Genomic DNA, 27,604 nt, shown 5'->3' with positions numbered 1-27,604 from the left:
TATCTTTATAAAATATAAGGCATTCTGACAGAATATGTGGTTCCAATGCTTTTGGGCTTTTGATCCTTAAAATGGGGTCTGAATACATGTTTCAGATACATGGCTAACTTGGGATGTAAGATGTACCAAGACCTTGTACCTGAGTAAAATACCATGGTATAGAAAAGCTTTGTCCTAACTCCTGAATTCAAAGTTGCATCAAGTATAAAAGCATTAATTTACTTTAAGTACCTAGTAAGTAAAATTACAGGAATAGAAGTCATTTAAAAAGTACTTACATTTTCATTTAGCTGATATTTCGCTGCAACTTTAAATCATTGTAAGAATAATTTAAATTGCATACATTTTAACAAAAAGGTAGATAAATATATACTAGTTGTTTGAAACTTTAAAAACAAAAGCTGTGTGTGAAAAGCTTTGAATAAACCAGGAAGAAAGAAATCAGACACCGGTTTAAAATCATTCCAGAATATCTTTTATTTCATTGCCCTTTTTCCTAGTCCCCGCCCTCCCTCATCCCTATTGCTGCACTCAATCATTACAAGGATATGGTGCTGATTCCATTTTACAGCAGAATAGATAAATAAATAATTACAATTCATCTCACTACACGCAAAAAGAGAGAAAAAAAAATCCATTCAAACCATTGATTTAATAAATATGCTTACATCTAGCTGTCCTCATTTATGTACATCCACATTGTTTATGCTTTGGGACGGTAATCAACTTAAAAAGCCTATACATTATCTCTATGTGTAAACCCCTTCAGAGAAAAATCATTTTCTTTACTTGTTTTAAAAGTTGATGTATGTTCTGTTCGCTTTCGGTGAGTGGAATTCATCGGCTTTGCCTACGTTACAAAGCCTTGCACTAGCAGCGGTGGCTGTGGGGCAGCTGTATACAAACCTGCTATTAATGGCCACAAAGAATAAGTTGCCCATTTTTCAAGTCAAATGCTAACGGTCCCAGCACTGCAGGGCAAACTGCATGCATTGCCCCGAGCCCTGCTTTTTGCATCGTGTTCTTTTTTTTTGTTTGTTTTCCTTTTACCTGTCATTCATACTCTCTGTGCAAAAGATGGACGGGACAAAAACTGAAAGATTCAAATGTGTCAAGTGTGCAGCGTGAACTTTGATGGTCGTTACAGTGGGGCAAGTCCTTCATATAAACGAGGAGCATGCATGCCAAACTGCTGATGACAGACGAGTGGAGACATGACACGAACTGTGATGCTCCACAGTGGAACAGTGTCGACAACAGTGATTCCTTACAATCGTAATCCTGCTCTCAAACAGGTGGATTTTGGTCTAATTGTGCAACATCGGGGGTTCAATATAACTTCAGATGTTGCTGAAGCTGATCAAGTGAAATGTGACCCACTGTTCCCCACTGGGGCTGCAGTTCACCCCGGTTGCACAGGGTGTCAGTATTCCCTCACATCTACACCTCTCCTCTGGCTACACTAGACACAGCTGTCAAAGCCCAGCAGTGGATTTTGGTTGAGTGTTCTGGCTGGTGGGTTGAAACTGATGGAGGAGCAGAGTTAGCTGGAAACAGGAGTTGGACTTCTCAACGTAAAAGTGCTGATGAGTGTGTGCTGCTGGGGACGGAGCATTTGATGGTTTGATTGGGTGGATCGCAGGTAGCGGTGTATGGAAGATTCATCGTGGCAAAATGAGAACAAGTCAAACAAAGAAAAACGATACACATTTATATGTGTGTTGAGCGTTTACACTGTGTCATAACGAAATTGAAAACTTCATATTTAATGGACAGTAACACAATTCATAATGTGACATCAATTTTCCAGGCCGCATTAAAAACAAATCATTACACAGGAAGCTAAGTTAAGAGGTGTATTACACAACAGTGCACACGAAGCACTGTCGTTACTCTGTTTGTGCCAACAATTTTAAACGAAATCCTCAATCACAGCTCAGCACAGGGACAATAAGCCAATTATTGCTGGCATGAGACTTAAGGATGGATGAATCTTGCAGTATATATATATATATCTTTACTACGGCTGATGACAGAAGAGAGAATATCTTCATGGTACAAAAGGTCCCTCACTATAAATTTCTTAAGTACAGTAATTTTCCTTTTTTCTGTTGGTAGAACAAAAGTAGTTACAAGATACACTGCAACATGTGTCCATCCTGTGCTCTCACATTCAGCCCATCAGGGGTTTTGTTGTGACGTTGAAAATTCATGTCATAATGAAAAGCAATTCATTCCATTATTAAGTCTAGAAGCTAAATAACTGTCTTTTTTAAAAACCTGTCATTCCATTTAATTATGACACAGTAAATGCATACATAACAAGGACATGCACATGACGTTGTGCACTACCTTTCACTTTATTTCTTTGTTTGATTTGTTTTTATTTAGCTGCTGTTAAATCTTACAAAGCAGAGCCACGTTTCACTTGCTTTCCCGAAGCACGTTAAACCCAAGGTGAAGCATCTCTGACCGCTGGCACGTCGACGGTCAAAGCAGATCTTAGTGTTAAGATGCTCGAGGGAAAAAACGTGGTCCCTCCAGCCTTCACATGGAGATGCTGTTGTAGAGCTGGTCGATCTTCCCCTTGAAGAACTCCTTCAGCTCGGATCTCTTGGCCTTGAGCGTCGGAGTCAGGAGGCCGTTCTCGATGGAGAACATCTGGTTGTGGATGTAGATGTTCTTCACCTGAATACAGGAAATACAAAAAGATGGTGAATGTTTGTGTAACTTCATGTGATATTGTGAGGCATTAGCTTAAGACATGGAATTAACCAAGGAAATAAACACCTAGTTAGTAACTGAATTTGTTATACTTGTTAAATTATTTGTTGTATATAATCTTTATTGGAAAATATCAATTTTCTAAAATATGGTCTGTAATATTTATAAAGATTTAACAAAATTAAGTATAACAACAGTATATATAAAATTTGCTTCAGAGTAAATATTTTTCTGTTATTTACAAAGCTGCGGTATCGAGGTCCTGTCGAGACATGTGCTCCACAGTGAGTCAGTCTCTAAAACCAAACTAACCAGGAATATCAACACTTGAACAAACACCAGTGTGACAAGAACTACCTGACAGAAACTATCTTTGAGAAAAAATGTATTTGTCGAGTACTTTGACTTTTTAGTTTGGTCCATGTCCCATTTGCTAACATGGAGGAAGCAGAGTTCATGACCTACACTGCAACCGTCTTTATACAGTCTTTGGTTAGACCACTGTATCTCCACTGGAGCAATTTGTGAAAACTCTAACCCGACAAAGATGTATTCATAAATCTTATGATAGCTTAAAGACTAAAGTTATTTAAAATATTTTTGCAAAGACACGAAGAAAATGATGCAGCAAACAAATATATCTTAACAGATTTTCCCCTGCTTACCTGCTCAAACGAGTGGAGGCCGCTGGCTTTGCCCAAACGCACTAAATCTTCAAGGATTGCCTTCTTTAGCTCCTGTTGCCAAAAAAAAGGAAGGTTTTCTTTCTTAAACTTCATCTTCTCAGCATCTGTCATTAACAACTTTATCTGAAGCTTGATCGTATCTCACAAAGGTCTGAGCCATGTGTCACCTACCGTGTTTTTACAGAGGTCCTTGTAGGTACCCAACATGCCTTTCTTCTTGGCCCATCCAGGCATTACTTCAGGGTCAGGAACCACAATCCCCACCAAACAGGACTGCAAAGGGCAAATGACCACAAGGAGAAAAAGTCAAAAGATTTTACACGTGAAGGTGAGCATGTATTTTATTTGTCCTGGTTTGATATGGTGTACAAACAACTAAGAGTCTGAGCAGGAGACAGACTCCATGTCAACAGAACATTAGAATACTGTGCATGTGTGTGTGTCTGACATTGTCCTTACCTGCAGACTGTCTCCATGAACATACAGCTGTGCCACAGGTTCACTCCTAATGTAGATGTTCTCGATCTTCTCCGGGGAGATGTACTCGCCCTGTGCCAACTTGAAGATATGCTTCTTCCTGTCGATGATCTTCAGCGTGCCGTTCTACACGAGACATGGGGTTGAGAACAGGGTGAAAATTCCTCGAACAAATACAAGGAGCAAAAATATTAGACTATAATAAGTAAATATTGGAGTCTTATGTAATCTGCAGGTTCTTACAGGTAACCATTTGCCGATGTCTCCGGTGTGGAGCCAGCCGTCTGTGTCCAGCGTCTCTGCCGACCTCTCTGGGTCTTTGAGGTAGCCCTTAAACACGTTTGGTCCCTTCACACAAACCTAGATGGAAGATTAGAAAAGGGTAGATATCATATCTTTTGTAATCCTTTCTGCTCTGGTAATAATAAACAACATTTTGTTTCACATCTTTATTGTGGCCCTGAAGTGCAAATCATAACGTCAAATCACAAACAACAAAGGACGAAGGACGAAACACATTAACGTGGCTAATTGGACGGACGCACTGTTGACATAGTGATTTGCTGTTGTGTTTTCTTATGTGTCATCATCTTTTCAGGTTAGGTTAGGTTTTCTAATTTGTGTTTATCGTGATTTTCCCTTCAGCGCCACATCTTGTGTCTTGGCCTTGTGTCTTCAAATCAAAGTGGCTTTGTCAAATTTCAAATGATCTTAAACTCTCACCGAACACACACATATACCCTCATTATACAGTTGATGTGCAATATGTACGTCTCTTTCTTTCACAAATCATGCTGCTCACCTCTCCCTCTCCCTTAGAGGCAAAGTAGTTCTTATCAGGAACGTCCACCAGTTTGATGAGGTTACATGGCAGCGGAGCTCCGACGTGACCTGTTGGTCAGGCAGAGAAAAAATAATTAGACAGGATAGGAAAAACTCAAAGAAAAGAGAGAAGAGAAGTAAGATGCATTTCCCCATAGATCCAGATATCTCATGCAATATGAGAACTGAGCAGTAGGGGGCAATGCTAGCCTGAATATAAATGCTAAGTGTTATCTAATTGTCCTAAATGACTGACCCTGCTGTAAGTGGCACAACAGGCAGGGGCACATACCAGCTGCCAGTCACTCGTGTTTGTGGTTCTTTTCTGATATGTGGTCAAACAACAAGTGTCGTGTCTGTGTCATTTTTGTTTCAGCCGTCTTTCCTTTAAAAAAATATGTGAACATGAAGAGCAAAGATTATATCAAAGGATCATAAAAAAAACGAATGGCACTTACTCCTGCCACTGTATCTGATGATCTTCTTAGTTTTCTTATACATTTTACATTTTACATTTAAATGTCAGTTTGTTTTGTTGTCAAGTGTTATAACATTGTTTGAAATCACATGTAGGCAACAGATTTTAAAGTCTCGTGTTTTGTGCAGTTGTTGAAACATTTACAGTAAATGAAGATGATGAAGAGAGAAATAATTTACTTTTTAAGTGGTTCTTTTTTTAGCAATGATGTTCCTTAAGAGGATAATTACACATCTACTAAAGTCCTGACTCATCACCATGTTCTCCAGGAGAATGGATGTGTTTAAAAAGCAATAGAGTTTTCAATGTGGTTTTCTTACTGAGTCACTTCAGTTCTGTCAATAGAGGGGAACTGAGCAGGTGTGGGCATGTTCATGAGGCCCTGAGGAAGAGCACTGGGCTGTGACGTAATGTTACAGTTGTTCTCTGCAGTTAGAAGACTTAAAAAAAAAAAATGTGTGGAGGCAAACAACTGTCACTGGAACGGACAGGACGCCATCTTAGAATTATCAAGTTCTCATGTATCCTTTGTTCACACTGACAAGTCGTTCTAAAACTGGTCCCTTCACCAATCCATAGTCTTACATGTCTTCTTACTGCAAAACTAATGTGGATCTCTCTTCACCAAACTGAGATCAAACTATTGTTGATTGACAAACATTTTGTATTTTGATATATACTGAAAAAAAGAAAGTTATTTACCAACAAATTTACTTAAGTTGGTAAATTAGGTTTTTTTTAATTAAAGTTATCAACTGTGATAATATAACTTGTTTTGTTGAATTTTTTTGTGTGTTTCAAACTGAAGTATCTTTTAAATGTTGGTAAACAATTTAGATTTTTCCGGGCAGACATTACATTTTTATTCAGAAACTATTTGAGGAAATAGTCTGTAGCAAATAAATAAACCCTGTAATTATTTTTTATTTTTATTTTCGAATACAAATATTTTGTAAACAAGTAAATCACATGACCTATTCCACATTTGTTATTACTTTTACATGATAATGATGATTATTTTCATTATTAAATATGATATAATCATATCATATACATTCAATAATAATTGCTATTTAGTTTTCGAGAAATACTACAGTTTTAAAATGCACTGCCTTATTGTGTTTTGACTTTGTCCATAAATGTATTTTTTAATGAGTGCCCTCATAAAGTGTAAACCTCATCGACATAGCATGGGAAATTCCAATCAATGCCAAAAGGCTGAACGCAACAATGCAGCAGCCAACAAGGTAAATAGAGGCAGTAATGACAGATAATGAGTGTCTTCTTTGCCCGCTTGTTGATGTTGGCATTGGCCTGAACTCTACTACTGCTACAGACTAATGTGGCCCAGCAGCTTCTCTCTCTCTCTCCATCTGTCTCACCCTCCCCTACTGTATACAACCCTCACGTCCTGCTTATTTTTCTCAGGGCAGTCTGTTAATCATTCATCAGGCTGATAAGACGTGCGGCCCCCCCACTGGCACAGTTTTGATGGCAGGCGGGTTCAGGCTGAGCAGCAGCAGTGATAACAGAATTCCTTTTTTTTCTTTTTACAGTTTATAGACAGTGACTTCATATATGTTTCAGTGTGGGAGTTAAATACCACTTTTAGACCTTTGAACCGAGCCTGTGGTTGAGTAAACAGGCCGAGTGAGTCGGGCAGAGATAAGGATATTTTCTCGGTCTGTTGCATAAACGCCGGCTCACCTGGGGTCCAGTCTCCGGGTGTGGTGAACGTGCAGCCAGCTGTGCACTCCGTCTGGCCGTACGCCTCGTACACCTACAGACAGACGACACTGTGTAAAGGACATGCATGAATCCACATACTGTATTCATATGTGAATGTGTGGTTTAGGAACACATGCATCAGTGTATGCTGGTGCTGCTTCTGTATCTATCTTTGTGATGTTTATCTGACACCTTCTTAAGAACAGGTCTGTTGTTGGTTCAGTCTTAGTTTGAGATTTGTTCATGGCCACATGGTGGCAGCAGAAATAGGTTATGTGCGCCTCATTCACTTATCAACTATTCAGTAGATATGAGGAACTTGTTTGCATAGAGCTGCATGTTTAGACGTCGTTCAGTTACAGAGCAAAATAAACATTCATTAAGAATCGTGTTTTGGTCTCTCTACCAACTCCTGAGGGAAACATTTGGCTCTTTATCTTGTAAATGTTAAACAATGTTCACCAGCTAGACGCTCACGGTGTCTGTCTGCCATGTGCAGCTGAGCAGGTGGTGTACAAAGTGGTTGGCTTGCTGCACACAGCTGTTTGCTGTCTTCTGTGCACTGTGTGTGTGTGTGTGTGTGTGTGTGTGTGTGTGTGTGTGTGTGTGTGTGTGTGTGTGTGTGTGTGTGTGTGTGTGTGTGTGTGTGTGTGTGTGTGTGTGTGTGTGTGTGTGTGTGTGTGTGTGTGTGTGTGTGTGTGTGTGTGTGTGTGTGTGTGTGTGTGTGTGTGTGTGTGTCTTTGACCTGGCATCCCAGAGCTGCTCTGAGGAATCCCAGGACACTGGGCGAGGTAGGAGCTGCCCCTGTTATAATCATCCTCAACCTTCCTCCCAGGCTGACCTATACAAAGAGAAAGGATATTATTATAAATATACACATACAACAATATACCCATTATTAATATTTACATATTGTTTTATTATAACAATAGTAGCAATCATGAAAAAAATGTCCAGGAATATATTAATGTTGACAATGGATTAGAACAAATGGAGTATTCAGCTTTAAAGGCCCTGAAAACTTTTCTGTTTCCTCAGTCAGTTTAATAAGAGTTGAGGTTAGAACTCTTTTGCTATTTTTGGACATATTTAAGTAACTTTTGTTCTCTGTGCTCTTCTCACAGTGGCTCAGCTGACAACATCTGAAGACCATTGTGTTCATTTGTCACTGGTATCTAAACAAACCACACCCCCACAGTCCTGATGAAGCCGATTAGCGGAGTTTAATTTAGCCGGAAATATTTATCACAGTGGGAAACTTGAGATTTGATTCTATGTTTTCACAGGTTTATCTAACTGCACAGGGGTCAGTTGAAAGATGTTTCAAACGACAGTGAAACAAACTAAAGAGTAAATACAGGTTATAAGTAAACTACTCGTCTTTTACAGCTGCTTTTTTTTATATATTGGATTTTAAGGAATGGGTGAAAATGAGATTATAGAACTCAAAAAGCCGTAAATTGAATTGTCTTTTGTTTTTGTAATTACTCAAAGGGACATTGTCTGAGCTGAGTTTTCATTGCAGCTGACCTGTCTGACTGTAAGTGACATTGAAAAGCGGCTCTTTGCAGGGTGTGAATATCTGTAGAAAAACAAATAAAACTGCCTTGATGCAGTCACTGAGTATCTAACAGGTGTGTCTCAACTCAACATAATTAGGATGGTTCAACATGCTACATCAATTATGAAAGACTGATGAAAGAATATGAAATCATTTGTTTTAGAAATGCACAGAAGTGAATGAGGAGCTTGGATCGACTCCAACTAGACTTTCCTGTGCAAACTATGTGTTAATGATGAGATTTTATCAGCAGCTAATGTAGCAAGTCTGATTATATGTCTTATTTTTATCTCTGGGGGAGAGGCAACGCCATTTACCTGAATCTTACTGAAGAAGATTTTGTCCCAGATGCTGTCGCTGCGAATGATCCCGCTGCTGACCTCAGCACCTTTTCTCTTTGCAGCGAAGTTGAGCAGCCAGCGCTTCAGTGGGCTGTTGGCCTGGCTGAAAATCTGCAAACGACAAAGCACTCAGATTCAGATTGGTTTGGGACAGTCCTGTCTATTATGTGAAACACACGTAAAATATATTAAACTACAGAAAGGTTGGTAAAACCTTGAGCGAGAGCAAAACTCTGATTTCTTTGTTTATTACACAACATTCGTTTCTGAACTCATTGTTCAAAACCACCACTTCATTATTCTATCCTGAAAATTTGCACGACTCCAAAAGTAACGGTAACCATATATAGAAATAGTTGTCGCCGTCATAGGTCAATAATTTCCATAGCCGGTGTTTTTAATGTATGGAGAAAACCAAATTGAACTGAATAATCCGAGATGCTCATCTCACCTTGTCGTACATGCGGTTGAGCAGTCGAGGCACCACAGGGAAAATGGTTGGCCGCAGGGCCTTCATGTCATCTGGCAGGAGACGGATGTCGCCCTGGTAGAAGCCGATCCGTCCTCCATGGCAGTAGACCACAGACTGCAGAGACAGACACATAACAAAGTCAGCTGTCTGGCATATAAGTACTGATAGACAGTACAATTAATTTACATTATACTTTTTTTTAAACAGTATGTCATAATTGCATTAGAGAGAACATTTTATAATTATGTTTATAACATTCTGTGCACAGTGCTGAGTGGCCGTAATAACACCTGACTCCACTAGATTGTGTCACACAGGATAAAACATACTAAATGGATTCAATAAACAGTTGTTGGGCCATCATGTGAAATACCAGTGTGTGTATCAGTCATCCTATTTGTCTACTCTCACACTTTCAAGTCCCATGTCACTTAGCCAAAAGAGGAACCTGACTTTTTATATTGAATACTTATTGTTTTTACTATGAATAAGACAAAAGTTTTAGTGTGTGGAAGACAGTCATTGTTACCATCAGTAACGATAATTACTCATCCTACTAAAGCAAACGAACCATGTAAAGTACAAGTAAAGCCAAGTATTCACAGATAAATGTAGTTTAAGTCTTAATGTAAATGTATTATTGCAGAGTCTAATTTATATATGACAGTATTTTACAGCTGTAACTGGTTCGAATGTGTCCTTTATTTAAAACTCCAAAGGGTCTGCCTGTCTGTTCTGAAACTGCATGAATATCACTAATATATTAAACACACAAAATTCTGTGGTAGAAGTATAAAAATAAATACTGTACAGTACAGTGAATATTCAGAGTGTGAGCGGAGATTCCCTAGAACAACAGTAAAACTTCCTTTTTTGTATCATTTAAAAAAACCAAACTAAGAAAAGCCCCAGCTGGTTTGGCTGATAGTGACCATGACCGATTTACAACAAACATCTGGAAGCACTCAGCCTCACACACAGATTATCTGACCCATGAAATACTCCCATGCTGGAAAGAGCTTAATACCACATACCACGAAATACTTTAACATACAGGCATATACTAACTATTAATAATATGAAACAAAACAAGGAACATTATAAAAGTTATAAACTCATAATAGACAACATTTTGTCATATTTTTTAGGATACATTCTTCAAATTTGCAACTTATATTCCAGAACATTACATAATTCTTAATTATAAAATACTTGCATAACACACCTTTGTTATCGACCAACTGCTTTTTTAGTCTTAAAAAAATGCATCTATTTGGTCAATTTTGAAATTTGAACTGTCGGATAAATGTAGCGATATTATATGGGGTGAAATATTAATTTCAAAAAGAGGAATAACACAAGTTATCAGCTAAACTAGTGACTCATTACTCAGCAAAGATCAACTAATCAGTAAGACCTCTAACTACTAATACTCAATATGAGCTGAAGTACTGATTACATGTTAACAACTCAGGGATTGCAAATGTTGCTGCAACTTGGACTTGGACACGAGAGGAGGTTTTAGTACAAACCGACAAGGAGGATACTTAAAGGTTCAGTGTGTAGAACTTAGAGACATCTAGAGGTGAAGTTGCATGTTACAGCTGAACACCCCTCACCTCACCCTCCCCTTCCAAACATGAAGGAGAACCTGTGGTAGCCTTCAGTTGTCATAAAAACCCAAAAGATGTTTAGTTTGTCCAGTTTGGGCTACTGTAAAAAAACATGGTGGTCTCCGTAGAGAGGACCCGCTCCCGATGTAAAAATAAAGTATTTAAATAAAAAGGGCCCATTCTAGGGTAAAGAAAACAACAATTTGTAGAATTGAGATAAAACACACTCGTGAAAACATCACTCAGATTATTTTATATTCAAATTGTGCCAATACATCCCTTTCACCTAAATCTTACACACTGAACCTTTGAATGAAAACGTCTGTATTTAAAATCGGAGCTATTGCAGATTGGGACACGTTTGTAGACTGAATAAGAATGATCCAAGCACACAGAAGCAGAAGGTCCACCCTCTTTTTCCACCATTTGATTGAGACATTTTCCATCTAGTGTGAGACAATAAGTGTGCTGTGTTTGTGTGTAAGCGTGAGACTCCTGTTGTGTAATCTGATGCGCTGCTTTATGGGGAACTAAGGTGGTTTCCTGGGACTGAGTCTTGCGTCGCTATCAACGCTGCAGTGTTTTGCAGGCACATGAACCACACTCGTTTGACCTGATGCAACCCGATTGGCGCCCACGCACACACAAACACACATGCACACATGCACACACACACACACACACATGCACACACAGACGCACTTCCCATGACTCCAGAGGATTTAAAGTGATACAGTGATGTCATTTTCTGGAGACTAAACTTAACTACAACTTGCGTAACCCAAAAAGTAACCCCTGACATTAACCTTGACTTACACCTAAACATAACCTAACTTTAAAACAAGTCTTCACCTTAAACTAATATTTTACAATATAGGGATTTGTTTTGTTGTCCCTGTACGGAAGACTATAGTCCTGATGTGTAAATAGATTGGGTCCCCACAAGTGAGTAATACCTGAACCACCCTCCCCCACCCCCCCACACACAAGTTTGTGCAGCTGTCCTGAATAGGACTTCCATTGACCTACATTCATTGAGGTCGGCCTATAACTAAAACCTTATCCCCAACCTTAAGCAGGCCCTTGGACATGATGTTTGGCCTCATTAGGCTACTGGTCCTGACAAGGTCAGTGTTTATGCTGAAAAAAGGTCCCAAAGGGGAAACAAAAATATGAACACACACATATAAAATGAAATATTGATATCCTAACATGTAAGGACTATGGAAAGGGTTCATTAAGGCTGAAGTTAATTTGGAGCAACAAAAGGTTCCACTACATTCTATTTGATCCTGAATCAGTAATCAAAAGTGGTAGAAGTTTGGCTTGACCAGTGGCTTCAGCTTCAGGGATTCTCGGTAAAAACAACATCCTCCTGCCATCAGTTAAGACGTCTGCCTCAGGTCTGGAAGCCAACTGTTCTATTTGTCGTCATCCACAAAGTTGGACGGACACAAAAAATACAAAATAAAATAAAATAAATGAATCACTTGAGATACATTTACATATGGTTGGATCTAAAGTGTGGTGGATTTACAGGAGAGGAGAAATGTGACTGTGACCAGCTGCAGATAAACCCATGGTTTTACAGTAAATAGCTCCCTGCCAGGATATTTAAATAGGTTCTCTGGTTTCCTGTGATAACATGACTTTTTTTTTCAATAACAGGGCATTTGGATGTGAATGTTATCAGACATCTGCTTGTGCGCGTGTGTGTGTGTGTGCGTGTGCGTATGAGGGTGGGTGCTTCTTTAGACTAGGAAATGATGCAACATGGCTCCACTGGGTGAAAAAGCCTGGCATGGCATTTATCCCCATGAGTTGGAAAACGAAACTTATAAAAGGAAAGGGAAAAGGAGTGTCTCTCTCTCTCTCTCTCTCTCTCTCTCCACCCACCTTCCATGTCATGCTGCTGATCCTTCCTCTGACCTGCTAGTATCCTAACAGCTTGACTATCATGAACACATTCTGATCTATAACTGCTGCATTCCTGTGGTGGCACATCTCTATTCAGCCCAATTACCTCAATGAGTCTCTCAAACATGTGAGCCAGTGGGAGGAAGGAAATGAGGCAATCGTCTTGGTTGGGGGAAATGACTTTCTGCAGGAGAAAAGAAAAGGAGACTCAATCAAATGGCCATAAAAAGGATTTCGCAACAAACTGTGAATTTAATGAAAACAGGACATGGAGCAGAACACACACACACACACACACACACACACACACACACACACACACACACACACACACACACACACACACACACACACACACACACACACACACACACACACACACATATATATATATATAAACTGGATGATATCAAATGACAAAAAAGAATCATGGGTCACTCACATCTGTGACTTTGAGGAAGCCTGAGAAATCAGCCACCACGTTCCCATGGGTTAGCATGACCCCCTTTGGGTTTCCTGTGTAAGCAGAGACAGAAGACACACATGACGGAAGTGAAACTCTGGTGAACAGGTGAACCGCTCTTTGGCTCTCTGGAGTCCTGCAGCAGGTCTTCAGTCGCCGCTCAATAACTGCAGGTCACTTTTACAGTTTCAGAGAGAAAAGCTGCAACCAGCATCGCCACAGGCCAAACACACAGGCCGGTCTAAACAGGCCGGTTTAGAAAAGGCAATGCAAGAGTTGCTTTAATGGACCAGAGCATTTGATATCTTTACCCACAAATACACATGATGTATAAATGCTGAGTTGATGCTACTATTTTCATTATTTCCAAAATCAAGCTGCAATAGTGTGAGATATTCAAATCTGCGAATATTGGTTTGTTTGCCTGTAAAACCTTTAAATACACATCTGAATAACGACTCAAATAAACTGAAGACTGAAGCCATGTGAAAGAAATCCCTGTAATACTGATTAGGCATTTCCTAATAAAGACCTTCTCATTTACTGTCATGTCATCGGATTCCTTGATGCCACAGACACAGACACAGACACACACACACACACAGTGATCTAAAAACTCTTACATAAACCAAGATCCTTTGTCTGAACCTGTTGTGTGACTCACACAGCTCTAAACAGTTTCTCGGGAAATGCATGTGTTGTGAGGAAACCTGGAGCTGATTAATGCAGCGGTGGCGGGCCGTTTCCCTCAGTGCCAGCAGGTGGCAGCGTTTGCAGCACACCAGTGGAACCCTGAGTCGTTTGTAAACTGACACCAGTGTGTCCTCACATGACCTGGCTTTGGTTCCCTTGTCTGCTGGTTGCAGGGGCTGGTTGCAGGGGAGGAGATAATGGCTCTACACGTCAGAACATGCCGGGGGGTCCAGATGTGTACGTTTATATGATAAATAGAGGGAGAGGGTCATTTATTCTGTTGATATCAATTTAATCTGCTAATGTGATGAAACTGGATTTGTTTTTTTGTACTTACTTTGTATGTAGGGAAATAGACATACAACCGAACATGTTGTTAACCGACACAAGAAATACAGGTCACTTTGTCTTTCCTGTCTTTCTCCCTGGACCAAACTGGATTGTATTAATAGTAATTGCTCATCTGCCAGTTCCTCCTCATCAAGTATTATTATTATTACTATTATCATTATAATTATTATAATTAGTATTATTGTTTCAAGGCATAATGGAGGAGCAAGAGCTGCCCTGTGGTTTGCTTTCATCTATAACCATATATTGGATTTAAAAACTGCAGCCTTAAGAAAACATATCTTAAAGCATTGATAATAGAATTGCTCTGCATAGTTTTCAGCTGTTATTAATCTTATTCAACTAAACAGTGGGGTTCCATAAACCCCTCTATGTGCCATTTTTGTGCATATTACCCGTCTTAAAATGCTTTTCAAATATACAATTTTGAACAGTGAACAACTTGATTTTATCGTTACCATTAATTACTGTAAATGTCTTTCATTCTCAGCAATCCCAGTCTGAACTGGCACGCTGCCTGGACCTGCCTGTGTTGACGGTGACACGCTTTATCCACTGAGCAAAGGGCAGGTGACGGATTCAGCAGCCACCTCCTTTCTGTTATTAGTGAGACATGTGTGCAACTCCCTGCGAGGCCAGCAGAGTGTTTACGCTTTGACTTTTTAACTCAGCAGACTGTGGTGAGAATACCGTCAGTCCACTGACCTGGAAAAGAATTTGACTAAAAACCTTTCATTTCTAGGACAGGTGTGTCCTTGACGGCAGGTTGTTTTGTCCAACCTGGCAACTAATAATGCGGGCGAGTGTTTAATCGATCAGATATCGTGTTGGAAGTGACCCGCCCACATGTTTTGATGTCTGCAGTGAACTCTTTTCATAAATTACATAGAAAATAGAGAGAACAAAAACAATCACAAGCACATTGCTGAATGTGAAGGAGCAGTCTCTGGTCAGGTAACGTGTAACTGCTGCAAGTAATATGCCCCCCCCAAAAAGTAATACATAGAAAACATATAACTATATTGTTTCTTGATATTGCACAGTGCACCATGGGGAAATATTTTTGCATTGGGATGCACAGAGGCAGTTATTTCATCTAAATTTAGCATTTCTAGACATTGAGCACACATCATGTATTTTCCTGTTTCTCATTAAAAGTGTGATTAACATAATGGAAAATTACAAAAATGAATAGATAGTAACAGTCTCAGGAAAAATACTAGTTGTGCTGTTAGCCACTAAACTGCACTGCACATGTTCCCATTTTTGAATTTACTCTGCACAAAACACAAATGAACCAGGTTATTCACAATTTAAACAATTGATACCTGTGGTTCCACTGGTGAAACAGACAATGGACAAGTCGTCTGGTGCTGGTGGCTGCAGAGAAAAGAAAAATATCAATGTTAATCTAAAGACATGTAACTCAATCAGGTACTTCTTCTAGTTTCTACAAACACAAGATGCATTCATATCCATCTAATCCATAATCTAAAAGTTGAGGAGATATTTCAGATCAGATTATAAATGTTGTTGCACAGTACAGAGTTGTGAATTAATACTTACTATAGGTTTTCTGTAGTGTTCTCTGCCCAGAGCCTGTGAGGAAAAGAAAAATTACTCAAATAAATAAAAGGCATTAGAATAACGTAATTCTCCAGTGTAATTTCCCTGAGATCTGATGCTGCCCTTCTTGAATCAAGAATGGCAACAATAGTTTCTACCGTGTCATACGTGTTTCCGTTTGTTCTCTGTTTTTGTATCTTTTGTGTGTGTGTGTGTAATATGTCCCTGCTTGTACTTATATTTAAAACTTTTACTTCATTGCTGCCCATCTTGCCCTAGAAGAAGAGATAATGTGTCCCAATGGGACCTTCCTGGTTAAGGATAAATAAAATTAAAAATAAATGTGAGTCAGTCTTGTCCTGATCATTTGTGATTCGTCATCGTCCGGTCACCAAAGGCCAAAGCTATGTGGATCCATGTCGACGCAGAGTAAACATGCTCAGAGGCCTGCTCATACAGAGGTCGGGTTCAGCAGCATTTATAATAAGTCGTTTGAATTCCATGAAGGTAGGGCGTCACGCTGAGGTTGGTCATCGCAGAAAAATTACAATTATGTACATGTGATTGTCAGCTACTCCCATTCTACCTATTATATTACAAGCAGTACATTTACTAAAAATACCCACATCGCACACAGAGGGCCATATTAATGTGCACTCTGTGAGTGAAAGGACACGGCCAGATTCCACGCAGTCGGGGATGAGTCGATAAAGATCTCATGTAACATGCCAAAGAATTCCAGAGCGTGCTGGGAGCATTTCCAACTTTGCTGTGACTGGCAGGTTGTGGTGTCGCTGCTAACAATCACTGTGGTGATTTAGGAATTTTAAAATCTCTTTCACCGACAGGTATGGATTAACCATTGGCAGCAATCACCTTACCAGACAGAGGCCTGTGTGAATGTGGATCTTATTAATGCGCCTATGGCTCAAAATTAGTGGAGGTATGTGAGGGTGAGGTTTCAGCAGGATCACGCATTTCCACGGAACTTGCTGGAAGGATATGACATGAAAGAATCCTTCAAATGTTGGTACAGATCTGAACAAAGGGGCAGGTCCAGGAATCTCTTTCTTTATGAGAGATGAGGCTTTTGTTTGACATTTTCACAGATTTCCTAGGAAATAATTCATGGATCTTGATTTAAAAAAAATCTGACATACTAAGAGGACTGTTATGAATCAGTGTGAGTAATTTAAAATACGGATACAGTGGATTTAAATGTGGTTTCACTCCCAAACTGAATTTGATTATGGGATTGCTTTGAGATTAAAAGCAATTAGTGGCATTTACATCCAACTAGTTTTTATTTTTTCTTCACATAGGCTATGGTGTTATTGTGCAGATTTACATGTGAGCAGTACTTCCTCTGAAAGCTTCCGGGTTGCATATGAGAAATCCTGATTGGATTCATTCACATATAAGAGATTTCAGATAATTTAAATAGTTCTATATATATGACTCATTTGATTTGTGTTGAGGTGAAACTCGTGCAAACCTTGTAAATTAACGAGCACCAGAATATGCTGAGATACGAGATGTAAATATCATTATTCTGGATTGGCGCCGTAGAAAATTTGAACCACTCTACTATTTTAGTATTTTTGAGCCTCTGTGAAAGACTGCAGCCCTTTCATATGCATACATACATGTATATGACCGTAAGACATACTTCTCAAGACTGTGACTCATCCATTTCCCCCACCAGACCCACAGGGATTGTTTTTTCACCTCCACTTCCTGTATGGCCTGCACGTGGACGCTGCAGTCCCTGCCGCGCTCCACGAGGGCGTTGTCGAAGGCGTCCATCAGGATGATTCTTCGCAGGCCCAGCGTCTCCTTCCGCTCCACGTTATCTATTAGCACCTGAGCTTTCTCTACTTTGTCGCAGATGACCGTGGAGATGTCCGCTGAAATGACACGAGCACACAAGAGCATACGCACCCTTGTGTGATTATCGGCAGAATAAGAAAAACAAAACAAGACAAAAAACAACCCAGACTTAATCTTCAGTTAAGTAAATTTCTGGCTCCAACACTTATATTTAGTTCAGTTCAGACATAAAAACACTGTTTGTACGATTGTCACTGTAGCATTTGTGGTCATTAAACAAGCTTTTAGGAAGCAGGGAACACACTGTGCATGGATATGGCAAGAAGTGGAGATCTGCTGCAAAAATCTAGTCAGTCAAAGTGATGAGCTGTTTAAAAGGCCAAACATGACGTGTACTGAAACACCTTTTAAATACCTCCAGTGAATAAAGAGTGACTCTATTCTTAAGAGTAGTCAGTATGGAAGCTCATTTCCATTTTTCTTCTGAATCATAATCGAGAAAATGTCTCAAAATAATGACTTCAAAACTCAAAATAATTATTTAATAACTTAATCATAATTTGGACTTCCTATCTTTTATAATTTTGACCAAGCATTCATCTTTTTTTTTTTTATTAACTGGCAGAAATGGGTTTCCATAAGTTTGAGTAGTGCTGTCATACAGAATTGACTGTGTGTGTGTGCGTGCGTCCGTGCGTGTGCTCTTACCAGTATTAATGATGAACCGTATGGCGTCTGGGCCCAGAGTGTCATAAAGGGGAACCACTACCATGGAGTAGGTGTAGCATGCTAACTCTGAGATGATCCACTACAATCACACACAAGCCAGGGGTCAAAGGTCAACGGTTAGAGTGTAAAGACTTAACATTAAGACACATGCTTTTATTTCATTGCTTGAAGTCCTGCTCCAGTAGTTTATTACACCCCCTGAACCTCCTCTGGTGTTCCTCAAAATTTAAATTCCTCTCATGGCCTTGAAATGACTTAAATGTAACTTTCAACCTTCCTCGTTTCATGATCCCCTGTTTCCTGTCTCTCCTCCCTCACAGCTTTGTTTCTGATGTGACATCACAAACTGTTTGATTCTATTCATATCTCCGACTGGCGTTTCTCTACTGCTGTGGAAAAACTCAGTCATGGTGTTGACTGCTTATTTTGTTCAAAACATGTCTTTTATCAGATTAAAGGCACAAGGGGGGACATGTCTAAAAACAGGATTTTCACAGAGGGAGGACTTAAATATACATGAAATATATCGCCCTGCATATATATCTAGTATTTTTTTTACAATTTAGGCAAAAAAAATGTTCATCTTTTACATACAGGTTTATGAGCAGAACAGTGTGTAGTACATGTGTTTATATCATGAACCCATATCGTGAGACACAGAGAAGCAGACCGTGAGACAAAGAGTGAGTCACCTCTGGCCTGTTCTGGGCAAACACCCCTATGAACTGGTTGGGGTTCGGCTGGCAGCCCTGGTGCAGCAGGCCGGAGCCCAGATGCTCGGCCCGGGCTGTGACCTGCGGAAGGGGAAGAAGGGACAGCAGCAGATTGGACCAAGTGGAACAAAAACGAAAAAACCAGAAGACACTGCAGCACAAGGCAGGAATTCTTCTCGTTTGGTGTGTGGCTTCATGAGTGTGTTGCAATTTAACACTAAATAAAGTGTCCTACGGTGACAATTTGATTCTGCGTCATAGTATGGGGCGCACTATTTTCCAACCTGCATTGAGAATAAATTACAGACACACACGTAATGTACTGAGACAGATTCCTTCTGTCTGAATGAGAGGGCAAACAAGTCCAGACTTATCAAGCTTTCTCGGGAAAAGGAGAAAAAAACTTCTGTGTTGGAGGTAATTCCACTGTAAGTCAACTTACAGCGAAATTACGTCACTTAAGAAAAAACCCTGCCTCCCACCCCCCACCGGTCTCATGGTCAAATAATGTCTATTGTTCAAAGATTTACTGGAACCTGAAACTGCTTCGAGGGCCGTGGAAAGTTTTGAGCTGCTCTGGGAGCTGCCAGAGCCTCCACTGCTAATAATGACGAGTGCTATTTATGTTTATGACAAGGTAATAATATGTTAAGATAATGGAAAAGATCTTCAAATAATGACACAACTTTGAAAGCAACCTAAACTCTTATTTGTTACAGGTCTTAGGAGCATTCATTAGGGTTTTTGCCTCTGGTAAATTTTTCCTGCGCTTGGAGAGCAGCTGTCGTCATTACAAGGAGCCAACATCCCACCAACCTCTTTGTAGGACAACCATTTGTAAGGCTGGTTCGGGAGCCGCGAGCCTAAGCAAGGTCCATCACCTGTTCAACACACAATGAGACATGAGACGAGTGTTAGTGTTAAAATATATGAAACAGATCTTATGTAACATTAGAACCTGCGTGGTGCCAAAACCAGCTGGGAAATACAGAGTCCTTGAATATTTCATGGTTTCAATGACATGTTTTTCACGTTTTTACATTTCTTCATACTATCCATTAAAAATGATTTAGTGAAATGTTTATTTTAATGCAGTGTTCTTCATTTCATTTTAATACTAAAACGAGATTGTTATAGTTCAAATGGAAATCACCAGTTCTGCTTATCAACACGATCTGGATTTCAGGGGCGATGCATTTTGTTAAACTGGAAATAAATAGGTTGCCTGTGTGGTAATTGTAACACAAAAAAGTGACACACAAAAGCTCTGCTTGTCACAGCACCCAGGTTACACAACCTTCTTTATTTTACACATTTAAAAAACAGGCTTGTTTGATATTACTTCTTTTATTGTAAAAAGTTTTTATATTTCTATTCCTTTTTTTTGTTCTTACTACATTTTACCCTTGTGCTGCTACTTCCTTGTGCTGCTTTGTTGATCTTAACTTATGATTAATATGATTATAAAAATACATTATATAAAAAAAAGTGATGTGAAACTAACTTATAAAGCTCAATGATGGAGTCTCTTTGGACGATGAAGCTCTCTCTCTCTCTCTCTCTCTCTCTCTCTCTCTCTCATGAGCAGGTGTGGTCGGAGCAGAAAAGTACCTCTGCATTGTGAGTCAGTCACTTCCTCACTTACAGTCTCCTCTTTAACTCCCAGGCTCTGAGCCCTGACACTGTTACCCCTAGCAACGATGGCCATCACCTTGGCAACCAGAGGACTCGTTTTACCTACAGCAGCAGCGACATGATTGGATGTTCTGTGGTCAGGCCACAAGACTGTCGGAGGGTGTGCTACCTCTCTCCACAGTGTGTGTGTGTGTGTGTGTGTGTGTGCGCGCGCGTGCGTGTGTGTGTGTTCCCACCAGATATGTGGAGGCCTCGCTGGAAGACCTCATACATGGTCCTGGCGTCGTCATGGTAATGAGTCAGAAGCTTGGATCCGTCGCCCATCATGGACCTGCGACCACCATCTTCATGCTGATGCACAGAGAGAGAAAGAAACAGAGAGAAACAGAGAGAAAGAGCGAGAGAGAGTGTGTGTGTTTAACACCATAAACAACGTTTTCACACCCTTGTCTCTAGACGTTGGGTTTGCTCGAGGTGAGATTTTTTTTATTTAGAAAAAATGAAAAACACAAGATCAGATTTTTCTCCATCACAAAGACGGTGTTGAATAGATCCCAAAACCTGAGGGAGCGTATGAAGAAAATTGCTCCTCGTTCTTCCAGTAATAATCTAACTCTTTTGTTAAGCTCATAAATGCTTATAATAAAATATCCCTGCTTCGTTTCGATCCCCCGTGTCTGCAACGCTGATGAATTCTGGGCGATTAGAGTCAATTTCCGAGGAAGACAAAGAAAAGTTAAAGCAAATTCCTTTTTGACAATAAGTCATTTAGGCTGAACAGATTATGGGGCCAGGCATGTTCTGAAGCTCACAACACAACCCCGACCAGGGGGAAAATGTGTTTGTGTGTCTCTTGTGTAAAAACAAAAACGCTCATAGCCATAAAAGGCTTTTGAAAGTAGTTTCACATTAACCATAAACCTGTTTGTGTGAACAACAGCACGTGTGTGTGGGTTTGGTTGTGATGGTGGCTGACGTGTAAGCCAGGGTAAATCTGGGTTAGGAATTCAAAACAAGCAACACAGAGTAAGTTTTAATAGTGACTGACACTAATTAGTTTCCATCTCCACAGAGCAGGTTTGGTTGTCATCTTTTGTTTGTTTGTTATTTGGCAGGATTCCACAAAAACTGCTGGACGGATTACTATTGGTGGAAGGGTGTGGTGAAGGAAGAGCTCTTTCAATTTTGGCATGGATCCGGATCAGGGGGCAGATCCAGGATGTTCTTTTTTATGATTTTCAAAAGTTCTGTTGATTTCTCAGAGAATAATTCATGTTTGTTGTTGAAGAAAATCGGGCACATTTAGGAGACTGATATCTATGAATGTGTGCAATTTGGTATTTTGGTAATAAATATCATGATCTTGGGAATTTAACTGTAGGTGTGTGCTCGGGTTGTACCATTAGTACTCCAGTACCATCCTAGTTGCTTTGTTTGGTAGCAGGATTACACCAAACCTACAAAACTGGTTTCCACAAACTTAGTGGAGGGAAGGGGCCTGAGAAGAACCCATTACATTTTACAGCAGAAGCGGATTGAGGGGCTGATCAACAATTTACTTTTCACTTTTTAACATTGCACATATTTTGATGAGTAAATTATACTTAAACATTAATTTTTTTTTTACTATGTTTTGTGACAAACAAATCATTTAAGTAATCAGACCACTTCCCCTTTCTTTCACATTCCCACTATAAGAACTAAGTAATTCCAATCCATTCTAGTCATGAATAAAAAAAATTATAATAATAATAATAAAATTTAAAAAACAAATGTATCATTGTTATTATTGTTAGGTAAAAATTATAAATTGATTCTTGCTCTGAGGGTAAACGTACAGTATATATAACAGCATCGCTGGATCAGCATTAATTCAGTTCACTAATTTAGAGGTCACGTACATAAGTGGGCTGGTATGTTGACGTGTTGCAGTTTTTCTTTGCTCTTACCACTAGAGGCTGCATATAAATAACTGTCACTTAATCACACACTTGCACTCGGTGTTATTATTAGGAAAATGAGCGTCATCTTTGATTGATGCTCAATTATAGCATCTCTTTAGGAGCGTACAGTAATTGGACACTGTGTCTGCTTAAAAGTAGAAAGAAGAACAGAGACATGTCATGGTGTCTGCAGGTCTTCCTCTTATCTCAGACCAATTACTGACCCAACAATCTCCACTAGAACCTGACAAGTAAACCCAGGACACTCATGAAAACCTAAAGCAGCCCTGCTCATGAGGCTTATTGTCGAGAGCGTACGTCGATAACAACTGAAGGGAAATGAGGTTTATCAGCAGTTTTATCATTATCATTATCAGAGCCTCCCTCATCTGGATTTGGCAGCTTCACAGAATGGAGTACAGTGCAGTGGGTAAAGTTTTTAAACGAAAACTTAGAAAGTGTTGGCGACATAGTTTTTTTCTGTGTGTGTGCGCATGCTTCATCCTTACAGGCACCTCCTCAGACTGGTGTAGCAGGCTGCAAGGTGGCTTGATGGGCCGGGGTCTGGTGGCCAGCCAGTACGCCAGCACGGCGGTCAGAGCACCAATGCCGACCAGTGTGGAGGTTGGCAGGGAGCGGAAGAACTGGCCGATGTCGTCCATCTCCGGTATCCTCAGGCCGCTCATCATCTCCTGGGCCTGCATCTTCTCCATGAGGGTGGAACTCAGCTCTGCAGGGAGGTGGACAGTCGTTGACTTAAGATTTGTAACAAGACATTGCTTTTATTGTGTGTGTGTGTGTGTGCAAGTACGATAAGATAAAGAAAAAGACAAACAGAATCTGAATAAAGTTAATATTTCAGTCACAAACTTTTCCTCATTCTGAACTTTCACTTTCTTACAGAGAGATTAAAAATCGACATGTGGGACGACATTTAATCACAGATTTTATGATCAATACCTAATCAATACCTCATTAGGCTAAATCAGGTGTGGTAGGGAAGTTATTTAAATAATTGCTTAGATGGTTGTGGTCCACAGCTGCTGAGGAATAGAAATGATGTAAAAATACACACCGATTATCAGGACTGGATTCTAAATATATCAAATTCTGCAAGCGGATGACAATCAAACCCACAAATTCCACTACGTCTGGTCAGTGGTCTGACCCTGAACTGCAGCAGTCAAATAAAACTAACCAAAGTCAAAGATGTGAGAGTGTGACGGTCTGAAACTCCTGGTTACACTTCTACAGAATCCAAATTGACTATAAAACTCTCCTCTTACTCTGTTCAATGTGTTTTTAATCTTCTAGCACCACTACTGCAAAGTATAGCATCAGAGAACTTATTTGTAATGAGCTATGTGCTAACAAGTGTGCATTCCTTCACAAAATAAAAGGGCATGTTAGACCTTTACACTTCACTGAATCTGTTTTGGACAGATCAAAACAGGCAGAGGAGGGACTTTCAAATCGCAATTCACAGATACACTTAACCACATGACATGTAATGTTGGTTAATGAAACTGTTGTGCAGGAAGGGCAGAGCGGGCTCGCAACCGCTTCCCCAACACAGCGTATAATGTGGGTTTAACAGATGTTGACAAATCTATGAGGTGTGTTTCAAACACTTTGACAGTTGTTAGTGATAAGTAAGACAGTCATAAGTGTTAAATGAGTAAATATGATCTCGCTGCTCCTCCACCCAGATCCGGTGACTTTAACACATCGTTTCAAACAGAGGGTGCAGGAGGGGTCTTCCTGTTCATAATGTAAAAGCAGCTCAAAATAGATGATCTCTACGGCGGCACAGAGAAGAGGAGGCACGACAAAGCACATAAACACACATGTAACACATAGAGCTCATTAAGGATCAGCCTCCATCACACGCACACATGCACACATGAACACTGAAGGTGTTTCCTCCCTCTCCTCTGGAAATCAGTGAGAGATAGCAACACCTGACCAAACGAATCAGGCACTGCTGCAGCTCACAGCCAATCAGAATCACTTCCTGTCTGCTCTCCCTCTCTCTCTCTCTCTGTCTCACTCACAACCACAAACACACACACACAAAATGATCTAAGTCCGTGGGAACAAACTCGTTCTCTTTTTGACTAGATACCAGAAACTCTTAACTGCCAATTCCCTCCCTTGGTCATTGCTGTCTCATAATCTTCTTATGTGTCTAGATTAGTCACATTTTTTTTCATATTTTGTCTCCTCCTTTTGTCAATTGAATCAAATCGTTTTGTTTTGTAATTGCCTTTTTTTTTTACTTTTTTTTTTTGAATTGTCACAAAATTCATCCACAATGCTGGTAAATGTTATGAAGATTAAAAAACATATTCATGTTCACCTGCTTTATGGGTCTTAAGGTTCCTGACACTCCTGAACATCAGCACACACACGTCATGCTTCTTCCTCCAATGCTCACACGATCTCAGGTTTTTAGTCGACACAAACACACACGAGCCGTCAGCAGACATTCAACATCTACAACTGACGCATCCGCACATACAGTCGCTTCACCTGCTCTACAGTGAATTCCAAAACTCTATGTGCTTAAAACCATTAAGTCAACTCTAGTTTCTATTCAAATGGAAACCCTCGTCTGCAACTGATAAACCACAACACATGACAGATCCTCTCATGAGAGTAAAAACAGCATTGTGCCTTTTTAACTCCGCAGGACTCCTTACTTCTTTATTTCTCTGCAGTTCTGGTAATTAGAACCATTCAAGTGCTGGGAAATACTGGTGAGTAAGCACTTGCCCATGTTGAACTAAACCACACTGTTTGTTGGACACTGTATGGAAGTGATAGCAGTTACAACATCAAAATCTAATAGTGGGATCAATTGTCCTGCCCCCGTTTGTGAAGAGTCGCCCACTGTTCACAGTGCTGGGCTCCGTCACACGGACTTTATAATGTAACACAGCTTCAGGTGGAAACGGGCACATTTTAGTGTGGATTGCCAGATGTTTTCAAAATCCCCACAAAACACAAATGTCCGTTCACTGTTTAATTTCTGTTAATGCACACGTTAAATAAAGAATAAGCTCTGCTCGGACTGCTCGTGCTACAGAGGCCACATCCGCATCATTTTCCACATTACAGTACATAACTTACATCCAACAACATTGTGTTGTTCCATATTCCAGTACAGCTGTTGTATCTGATCAGCTCTGATGGGAAGATCAATGATAAAAGCACCAACCAGTGCAACACACGCACACACACACACACACACACACACACACACACACACACACACACACACACACACACACACACACACACACACACACACACACACACACACACACACACACACACACACACACACACACACACACACACACACACACAGCTGTCTGACCTGTTCTACATCCGAGGACTTCATTTCACGAGGGATCAGAATGTAAACGTTGGATGTACAACCTAATAATACATGTTTAATGCCTTTGAACAGCTCCACAGAGAATATTAATTATAATAATAAAATATTTTAGATATAACTGGTGTGATTTTGATGAAACCTGCAGGAACACAATATTTATTATGTCCTCTAATATTATAAAGAGTGGTTAAAGTTTCCAACTTTTTAAGGCCACAACTGCCACAGCATTGAGATTAAACTTGAGATCTATGCTTGAGATTAAATTCTTCTGTTGTTAAAGTCTGACCCCGACACGACTGTCTCCTTGTTGGCCACTGTGCCTGGTTGACTTTGCAATCAAAGTACAAACATTTCCCATAAGCCTTTGTGCATCACTGCAGGACGACTTATACCAGAAGTGGGCGGTTTTGACGACGTTAATGTATTTTCACTGCATGTGCTGTGTGTCATGCTCGCTGGCTAATGGGTCTCGGCCACAGTGACGACTGAGCCACGGTGGATTAGTCTGCATTCGAAAGGCAGAGACAGAACAGGGGGAACATCGCTGGACCAGCTCTAAATATAGACTGACTCCATAACCCACTGACACCGCTGTGCCGATAGCTGGAGCCGAGGAGGCTGTGGATACAGAGAGCGCTCAGCTAGTCACATACAGATTTTGCATGATTATGCAAATCGCACTCTTTGGACAAACCGGGTCATTTGCTCTGTTGTTTCCCACGCCTGCGGCAATGTTTGATGCCCAACTCTCTGTTCTGTAGTAACCCAGGTAGTAATAATACTTACAATACTACCTCTATAAAGCTCAAACTAAAACATTTGTCCTTATTATTTTCTTTTTATTATATTTTTGTTTCATATTGCACAAATGCACATACCATTAAATCTGAAAACTAACAGAAAGAGTGGCTGAGGATTTTGGGGAATCACTGTGGATCACTTTATTGTGACGAGCCCATTTAAAACTTAAATGTAGTCTGTGAAGTTTAAAAAATCCAATTAAATAATCTAATGCTGTTTCTTTGCTTCATGGCAAAGTATGAAGTTATAGTTGGAGATTTTTTTAAATATATTTTTGGGGCATTTTTCTTTTATGACCAGAGCTAAAGTGGGATGAAACAGGGGCCCAGGCCTGGACCCAAATCCAGACTCGTGGATTCAGGACTCAATGATATGTGTTGTAGCAGGTGAGTCACCAAGGCATCACGGAAACTGCAAGAAAAACTCGACAGGGGAATAATTATTCTTTTATGACGGTTGTGCACATATACACATGAGCAAACTTCTTGAACTTTACTTTTGTTGCTTGTTAGCGTGTCTTCCGCGACTCTACATGAGGGAATCCAACTGATCTCCAAGTGTATATGTGTAAGATGAGGTGTTAAGATCTAATTCTGTTACACACTTCTTTGTTGCTGAACCCTGCTAAGTCATGCAAACATTCAAACTGCTTTTACTG

The 27,604-nt window shown here is 40.0% G+C and overlaps 1 protein-coding gene across 3 annotated transcripts in view; it reads right to left on the bottom strand.

Moving 5' to 3' along the window:
• Positions 1-452: 452 nt before the first annotated feature.
• Positions 453-27,604, bottom strand: part of acsl6 (acyl-CoA synthetase long chain family member 6) — a 40,218-nt gene continuing 13,066 nt past the window's right edge. For all 3 annotated transcript variants that reach the window (XM_035177923.2, XM_035177924.2, XM_035177925.2), the window contains exons 3-22: positions 23,252-23,472; positions 21,036-21,150; positions 19,981-20,045; positions 19,144-19,245; positions 18,431-18,530; positions 17,621-17,799; positions 15,893-15,925; positions 15,655-15,706; positions 13,262-13,335; positions 12,926-13,003; positions 9,269-9,403; positions 8,794-8,928; positions 7,661-7,756; positions 6,895-6,967; positions 4,690-4,778; positions 4,131-4,247; positions 3,870-4,013; positions 3,582-3,683; positions 3,390-3,461; positions 453-2,688 (exon numbers count right to left, since the gene is read on the bottom strand). In XM_035177923.2, coding sequence (XP_035033814.1) covers positions 2,548-2,688; positions 3,390-3,461; positions 3,582-3,683; positions 3,870-4,013; positions 4,131-4,247; positions 4,690-4,778; positions 6,895-6,967; positions 7,661-7,756; positions 8,794-8,928; positions 9,269-9,403; positions 12,926-13,003; positions 13,262-13,335; positions 15,655-15,706; positions 15,893-15,925; positions 17,621-17,799; positions 18,431-18,530; positions 19,144-19,245; positions 19,981-20,045; positions 21,036-21,150; positions 23,252-23,472 — 2,123 coding nt within the window. In that variant the 3' untranslated portion in view covers positions 453-2,547. The remainder of the gene's footprint in view (positions 2,689-3,389; positions 3,462-3,581; positions 3,684-3,869; positions 4,014-4,130; positions 4,248-4,689; positions 4,779-6,894; positions 6,968-7,660; positions 7,757-8,793; positions 8,929-9,268; positions 9,404-12,925; positions 13,004-13,261; positions 13,336-15,654; positions 15,707-15,892; positions 15,926-17,620; positions 17,800-18,430; positions 18,531-19,143; positions 19,246-19,980; positions 20,046-21,035; positions 21,151-23,251; positions 23,473-27,604) is intronic.

The sequence above is a fragment of the Hippoglossus stenolepis genome, chromosome 15 (assembly GCF_022539355.2).
Source record: "Hippoglossus stenolepis isolate QCI-W04-F060 chromosome 15, HSTE1.2, whole genome shotgun sequence".
Classification (NCBI taxonomy): domain Eukaryota; kingdom Metazoa; phylum Chordata; class Actinopteri; order Pleuronectiformes; family Pleuronectidae; genus Hippoglossus; species Hippoglossus stenolepis.
This window is presented reverse-complemented; position numbering and strand designations above follow the sequence as displayed.